The sequence below is a fragment of the Dendrobium catenatum genome, unplaced genomic scaffold (assembly GCF_001605985.2).
Source record: "Dendrobium catenatum unplaced genomic scaffold, ASM160598v2 fragScaff_scaffold_133, whole genome shotgun sequence".
Lineage (NCBI taxonomy): Eukaryota > Viridiplantae > Streptophyta > Magnoliopsida > Asparagales > Orchidaceae > Dendrobium > Dendrobium catenatum.
The window spans coordinates 2,634,216-2,643,049 of NW_021318595.1; the positions used below are offsets into that span (position 1 = coordinate 2,634,216).

The 8,834-nt window shown below is 35.0% G+C and overlaps 1 protein-coding gene across 1 annotated transcript in view; it reads right to left on the minus strand.

The window, feature by feature from the left end:
• The window catches only part of LOC110101110 (universal stress protein PHOS34), a 38,297-nt gene extending 32,129 nt beyond the window's left edge, over positions 1-6,168 (minus strand). Inside the window, exons 1-3 of the mRNA XM_020828892.2 lie at positions 5,907-6,168; positions 5,205-5,299; positions 4,188-4,309 (exon numbers count right to left, since the gene is read on the minus strand). Of these exons, the coding sequence (XP_020684551.1) occupies positions 4,188-4,309; positions 5,205-5,299; positions 5,907-6,108 (419 nt within the window). The 5' untranslated portion in view covers positions 6,109-6,168. The remainder of the gene's footprint in view (positions 1-4,187; positions 4,310-5,204; positions 5,300-5,906) is intronic.
• Between the last annotated feature and the right edge of the window lie 2,666 nt (positions 6,169-8,834).

Sequence of the window (8,834 nt, forward strand, 5' to 3'; positions counted from 1 at the left end):
TTGAGTAGACAATATTCCAAGGTTAAAGCAATCTTTGTTGAAAGCTGTAGACCAATTCTCCCTTATTTTGTACAGATCCTTTAACCACTGATGGCTTTGTAAGTCTCCTTCGCTAATCATGTCATTCCACAAACTATCAAATTCCTCCACAGAATCACACTTGGTGAAGCAACTATAGAAAAGGCCTTTCACTTTGTTGTTACTATTAAAACACCAAACTTTGGAAGGAGCCTTCTTGTGTATATGCCATTGGCACAACCGATGTCTTATATTAGGGAATACAATCTCTATCGCCCTAGCCATTGCTTGATCCTGATCAGTGAATATAGTAACTGGATGTTTATTATCCATAATTCTTAAAAATATTTGAAATAACCAACAGAATGAATCAATTGTTTCATCAGATAGAAATGTCATCCATAATATAATGTTTTGGCAATGATGATTGACTCCAATAATAGGGGCACATACTAAATTAAATTTGTTCAGACATTAACTAGTATAAAAAATTATTACATCTCCAAAGCAGTCGTAATCCACTCTCCCCAAACCATTAACCCAAAAAAAATTTACCAACATGTCTTTTTCATCAGTTTGCACATCCCATGAAAATAGATGGTCTTCAGCTGACCTATTTTTGAACAATTCGATTAGCGAATTGCTGTCCACATTCTCAATTTTTGCCATTCTCTCCTTTTGAACGTAGTTGTATGCATCTCTCTTGTTAAACCCCAGATTTTCTATACCTCCAACCTCATCAGATAGATAGGAAAATGCATTTATTGTTCTTATTCCAGCATCAGCCATTGATTTCAAAACGGACGCATTTTCTTCAGTGATGTGCCTAGATGATCTCAGCAAATGTTGATCATCTGGTTTTGCCAATTCATGGTTATGTGTTTCTACCGAATTTTTCACCGTCCATATCCCTTCTTCATTAACAGAAAATCTCACCATAGTAGGACATCCAGTTCTTGTAGTTGATTTTCGAAATTTAATCTTATGTATTTTTTCTGTTTCTTTCTTGAATCCAGATTTTGAACAGACAAAAATCTTTGATTTTAATTTCCTGGTATCAGGCTAGTATGAAAGATGTTCTTTCCGAACATTAAACCCATGCATATGTGCATATTGGCAATATTTAACATATGCTTCATTCTCAGATTTGTAAACCCCCTGGGAAAAAAATTTTCAACATTCATTATTACCACGAAATAATTCCATAATAATACATGAAAAAACCGAACTGTACCGAGTTTTTTGAAGGCTCGGTACAAACATATGATAATTATAATCGGTACATAGTAAACTTGTTTGACAAAATACAAACAAGACCATTCAGCATACCGAGTAAATATAGTAACTGGAAGGAGCCTTCTAGGTATATAGAAGACATAAGTGACGTAAATATACCTAAAACTTATCAATACCGAGTTATACGTATGAATACCGAGCTATACCGAGTTCTCAAAAATCTTGGTACAAGTTCTTCATAAGTATAATATCGGTACAAAAATCAATTACAAGTAATAGAAATAAATATCCAGCAGTAGCTAGTTATAAAAATTATAGTTACATATAAATACCGAATAGTACCGAGTTATCAAAAATCTCGGTACAAGTTCTTCATAAGTATAATATCGGTACAAAATCAATTTCAAGTAATAGAAATAAATATCCAGCATGTACCTAGTTATTAAAATTCTAGTTACATATAAATACTGAGCAGTACCGACTTATCAGAATGTTCGGTACAAAAAAATATGAGAGGATCAGACGAAGATGGATGAGAAATTACTTGTAAAAAATAAGAAAAATCGTCATCCAAAGTATAAGTGCTAAATGTTTCGTTGAAATCATCAAACTCTTCTAAAGTACTAGAAGGAATCTTCTCATCCATCGCCTTGAACGCTTCGCGGAAGTTTTTGTAAACCCTAAATACTGTATAACGTTCTGTGTACAGTAGCTAATCGGCCAAAAGTTTACTCTAAAATATATACCCGCGTGTTTTAAAGTTTTCCCGCCCGTTTCAACCAAATTAGTGAAAAGAGACGTGAAAAATCAAAATTATCACGGGTTTGGGTCGGGTCTTCGGACTGCTACGTGGCGTTAAATTAATGGTGGCCAAACCTATAGCAACATTCGGTCAAAGGACCTAATAATTGTTCGAGAATCAGAGCCTACATAGAGGAAATTAATAATTCCACATATGCAGAATAATATCAAGCCTCTTTATAAAGGAGAAACAGAGCTTGTTAATGAGGAAATGTGGGCTTCCAATTATCCCATGATCATGGGCATTTATAGGTACAAGAATGAAGAAATATTACAAATATTGGAAGTTGTAAAACTTAAAGGTTAGAGTTACACTAAATCTCCATAATGAAAAATTACAATTATTAGAGGAAGGGAATTTCAAAAAAAAAAAAGAGATACAATCAATAATAGAAGTGTTATCAAGATGTGGTCTAACACACTATTAACAACGATAATTAGAAGAGCATGATGCAACCTGCAACCAAGTATATATTATACTATATATAGTGCATGTTTATTTTTATAAGATATTATTTTTAGACAACATAGATTTCGACGCCAAAAAGGAGGAAAATGATATAGCACCAAAAATATACATAAACAATAATGAATACTAATGCAATATTTAAATTGAAATTTTTTAAATTAAATCCAAGACATCCAAAATCTAATTTCAGCAAACTTATAGTAAAATTGATTGTTTGATGGTATTAGCCCACTAAAGACCAAAAGTGTTTTGATCTGAGTCCAAACAAAGACTTGAAGTGTATTTGAAAATTTCATGATGCTATTTGAAGGACAAACAAAATTCAAATCCTGCATAGTTATACCAAAATAAGCATCTCAATAAAAAAATCTAAAAAGCCCAAGATCATTTTATTATGAGGACTTTAAGACACTAAAATGTCAAAAGAATAATTAATAATCGAGGGAATCAAGAAGGGTTGTTCGATGGAGTTTTTGGATATTTTCATTCAAATTGCTAAAATGTCACTCTAAAAAATTAAAAATGTTCTACATGAAAGGGACCTAAAGTTGAAAAAAGCTTAGAGATCTGAGAAGTTCATAATCCTTTCCACGCCAGTCGCTATCACTCAATCGTCGTTGTTTGATCACTATAGCCAGACAACCATCACTCAATCACCATTGCCTGACCATCATCATCCAACCATCATATTATGACTGCCATCAATCATTCGTCGTCACCCGCCCATCGTAGTTCGACTACCATAGGCCTATCATCATCTCCTGACTATCACTGCCCAACCATTGTCACTTAATGATTATTTCCTAACCACCTCCATCCACTTATAACATTGACATCTATCGACTATTGTATGTCTCTTGATCGCTATCATTTCCCTTTGTTGCTTTTCTAGCATTCTATATTATTTCCATAGGAGACCAAGCTAGTATTTTATACTTTCTAATCCTGTCTACTCCAACTTAGAGGAAGAACAAATTTTTATAACTTTACTTACATAGTGAATTACTCAACTTAGTCGGGCCCAATGATTTTTTTTTTCTTTTTCTAGGTATTCTATGTAAAACCTCTAATGTCTCCCGGAAAATCTAAGACATGAAATTTTGTGCAGCACCAAAATACCCACTCTACCACCATAAAATTTCTAAGTTAATTCAAAATTAGAATATACTAATGATTAATTAATCCAATCAATTCCTAGTTACTATTAATATATTTATTAAATGACTAATTCATGGATAATTAATATAGCTAATTCCTAAACAAGCTTGAACTTTGCAATCTCTCTAATCAATTTCTAGTTACTATTAATCTATTTATTCAATGACTAATTCATCGATAATTAATATAGCTAATTTCTACACAAGCCTAAACTTCGCAATTTCACCAAACCATATTTTAATTTAGGTTGACTAAGGGGGGTGGGTTGGGCAACCAAAGAGCTTCGCAGTTTAACGCCTAATCTCGTGAGCATTTCACCTAACATATGCTCACTGAACTTACCCAGATAGGCAACCAAACAGGAGAAATCAAAGCTTTCTAATTTTCCTATTTTATACAGATTAAAAATATATATATGATTGTGACCTAATGTGACAAATACATAACCAAATCAAAGATTACTTATTGTTTTGAACAGAAGAATTGTATAGAAAAGCCATTATACCTTTTTATTGCTCCATAGCCATGGCTGCCCACAACAAGCACATCAGCATTAAACTTGTCCACAGCTTCACAGAGAACGTTCCTTGCATCTCCTTCCACCACCTCAAATAAAACGTCACTTACCTTTGCATGATCAAGATATTATCAGAGAAATATTAACAAAGAAAGATAACTCCCTAAAAATAAAAAATAAAAAATAGAAGAAAAAGTAAAAAAGAGAAGAATGTTGTCATTTTTAATCATTTCAAACAGCAAGAAGAACGAAAGGAAAGATCTTTTAAACTTGACTAGTGAAACTTTACAACAACAAATCTTTATCACACTATATAGGGTCAGTTATAACTGGTGTAACTTTAATGTAACTAAATGTAACAATGTGTTATTCTTGATGGTAGAAGTGGCTTTTAATGCTGCAAATCTCTAACTTCTAATTTGACTAGTGGAATTAATGCAAAAATTGCATATCAATGCATCATATCATTCAGAGCTAGGTTTTGTGCAGTTAACTAAGTGCTCTTCTCTGCAACTTATCTTAAGCAGCTCATTTGTTTTGCTATGATCTTATTCATATGAAGTATTTAATTTCACCAAGTGATGTATTACTTTATACTGCATTAACAAAAGTCATCAAGGTTTAAGTTCCAGAATATTAGTTAAAGAATGGCTCGTCCTTTGACAATCCATAGCTATGATTTCAACCACCCAGTAACCTAATTTAACTTCCAGGTTTCAGCATTTTACTAAATAGCTGACATGCACGAGCCAATCAAGCCAGCCTCTACACGAAATTGCATTCCAAAGCAATTATCTTAAGTCATTTACATAGATTCCATATATTTAAATAGATTTTAACAACTTTTGCATGCAATAGTAATTTGTAAACAATTCTTTTGAATTGATTAATAGCAAATTAAAGCAGGTGATTAGCTGTGTACTTAAGAACATTCAATTGGCCCAAAATGATTGATTAAATGTCAAAATATACTAAACCGTCTCATGATAGAATGGAAAATCATACCGAATTAGCAACACAATGCTCCTTAGCCTTCTCAATCACCCCAGCAGCTATTCTTTTCAAATCTAACTCTACATAAGGAAGGACATCAGCAACTCCTGCATACATAACAATAATAATAATAACACGTCTTATCCAACTTTCTATCTCAAAAATCATAATAAAAAATTTGAAAATAAGTCTCTACTCATTTGAGTTGCTAATTCAGATAAAGAAAGAATACTATAAGGAGCGTTAAGTGGATGGATGCTAATTGCATAATAGATAATCAAAAAGCAAATTATTGAACTAATTTCATAAATCCTAAACATGTCATTTAGCTGATCTTGGCAGTTATGACTAGAAGAAGTTGACCGGTTTTTGGCGAATAAGTTGGAAAGGACCCGGTAATTTTAGCCAAAAATCCGAGGACTTCTTTAGCTCAGAACAATTTTAACAAAAAACAACATATATCATAAAAAAATTACTCATACTATGACCTTTTAGATAAAAAGTAATAGAAAACCATTAACAAATAAGTAATGAATACTATAAAGGCAGTCTCGATCTTCATATGAGACAAATGAGAAGATTTGTGCAGCAGCGCTGAAACAAAACTAGCATATTCACAGCCAGACCACACATATTATAAGCATTTACAAGAAATTAAAAAAAAAAACAAACAAATTATAAAAAATAAAATAAACGAATTAAACCAAAAAATACCGGGGCCTCCTATGGCGATGACCGAGGTAGAGAACGGCTTGGCGTGGATAATGACCAGCTTATAACCAGCAGCACCCCCGCCGGCGAAGAAGTGGCCGAGGATCCACTGAAGCGCGTAGAAACTGTGCTCGCTGTCGTCGATTCCGACCACAATCGTCCCTCTTTTCAGCTCTCCGGACACTTCAGGCGCTTCCTCCGCCATTCCAGTCCGCTTTCTCCTGCGATCGAATCATCAGCTAATCGGGAAAGAAGTGCGCTTTAAAGTGATCTGGAGTTCCAATCTTGTAGAACACACCCGATTTGTCGTCAGGCAATAACTTGCTATTCATGGGTCCCAAATTCGATTCCAGGAGAATTTGACAGTAGGCTGGAATTGCATGTAGAACTCTCTCTCTCTCTCTTAATATTCCTCAAGATTAATATCTTTCTATTAGTATCACATTCTTATTAGTATTATTTTTTCAATGACTTAGGCTTCATTTTATATTACCCAAATTACTGCCCAAAACAATAATAATCATCAAGTTTTTCTAGAGGATTAGAGAATCTTTGTTGGTCCTTATGCAACATAAGGAACAACAAGCTCTAGATTTGAGATCATTAATTCTTTTTTTTTTTTTGGGGAAAATTTGGGACTAATGAGCCCATGTATTAACCAAAAATGTTGCAAGAATAGTATAAACCAAGAGAAAAACTGCTGAAAATAAAAGAAAAACCACCCACAAACCAAAAACAAAACTGGGTGGGGATAAAACAGATGAACTCAGCATAACAGGTTAACCCAACATATAAACCACATCATGTAGTCCAGTACAGACAGCAAATTTTAAAAGTAATCAGTAATCAGGACCCAGGTTGCCACAGGCCAGACAAGCAACAAAACTGATAAGCACCGGGCCATCACAGTGGGAGCAAGCAGCAGCATAAAGCCACCTGGGGTTAACCTGGGTCATCATCGTCCCGCAAAAACAAAAAATGAACACAGCCAACAGGTGCTAGAAAAACTCCACAAACTTCATTTTGAGAAATTCCACATTTTTCCATCTCTTTACTTTAGCCAACACAGTCACTTTGACAACCAAACCAATGGCATAGGAAGAGCACCAAGTGTTGGAGAAATAACGATTGTTTCTTTCTTTCCACAAATGATAGATGATGCAGTTTAAGAGAAGGAAACAAAAATGTTTCTCTAATCTATTTAAATGAGGCAAATTATCCAAGAAATCAAACGCCGGAGAGAGATTCGGTCTAAGCAAAAAACTATCAAAAATTGGGAGCAAATCAGTAAGCACCATAAATGAGAAATCACAGTCAAAGAAAATGTGTTGGTGGGATTCCATAGACAGACTGTAGAAGGAGCATAAAGGGTTAACATCAGCCCCCTGGAGGTAAGAACATAAGCACATTTTAACTTCCATAAAATCGCCATCCATGAATAACAGGAGTACCTAAGAGAGTATTTTGAATGCCAAATGAATTTATCCCAACTAACCTTATCCAGGTTAGAATAGAAAGCTCCCGAGAAGATTCTTAAGGGTAGGACAATTGGAGCCATCCAAGGATAAAATTGGTTGCTCCGAGATGGTAATCCCAAGAATAACCTGTCTCAAAGGTTCAGGGATGGACAGAGGAAGAGCCCAATGCCCATCAGCTATAAAATTGCAAATCGGTAAATGATTCCAGTTCAACTCCTGGGATAATTTAGCCAACGAGACCCCATTACACCAAGGATCCCAAAACAAAGAGAATTGGCAGCTAAGGGCAATAGAAAAAGCAACCTTGTCTTTAATAATTTGAGCAGTATTGCAAATGTGCTTCCAGAATTTCGAAGCAGAGAGTGACGTGGACTGTCAGGGAAATCCATATTTGGCTAAGAACCAAGAACCAAATAGGGAGTTGTTGGAATAAATGTGCTAGATGCAAGCATAGGTTGTACCAAAATACAAAGCCTTAATTGAAGAAATACCAAGACCCCTGAACTGCTTCGATTTCGATGTACAATCCCAGGAAATTAAGTGCAGTTTCCTCCCAATGGTGTTCCCATGATAAAGGAACTTAGCGCAAAGCTTGGAAATAGATGCTTGACAACTTTTAGGTATAATGGATCCCCTGATCCAGTAAGCAATAGTGTTAGTCATGGTAAACTTAAGGAATTATTAGTGTTGTCAAAACCGGGTCATGGGTCGGGTTCGGGTCCAACCCGAAATTGACCCGACACTGTTCAACCCGACCCGTTTTTGCAAACGGGTCAGTTTTCCGAACCCAAACCTGACCCGCTTTGGGTCCGGGTCAACCCGAACCCGACCCGATTCGGGTATATTTTATTAATTTTTTTTATTTAATTCAATTTTTTTAAAATTTAAATCAAATTAAGGTAAGATTTACTTCAATTAATTTAAAATAATCAATATTAATTTAATTTGAGCAATAATGTTTATAATTTTTTGAAATATCATTTACGTATTTCATAAAAATCCATTAAAAATTAATTAAAACGGGTCAAATCGGGTTGATTTCGGGTTTCCGGGTCAACCCGAACCCGACCCAGTTTTACAAACGGGTTGAAATCCCTAACCTGAACCCGACTCAGTTCAGGTTCGGGTTCAGATCATTCATGTTATTTCAAAAAAATTTATACCTGAACTCACCGGCGGCTTAATGCTGTTAGAAGGGACAAAGATAATGGGCGAATGATTTGATCCCTTAGGAGCCTCAACTTTATAGAAAGGAGAACTATAATAGTCCAATAGAGAAGAATTAACCAGCATACGGTCCAATTTTATGTGAATAGGAAGATCCACATGTTGACTGAACCAAGTAAAGAAAAACCCCACAGAGGCCAGGTCCTGCAATCCGCATTCAAAAATGAACTTATTAAGCTCTTCAAGCCTGCCCGAGAGAATCGGATTCCTCCATCTCCCCCCCCCC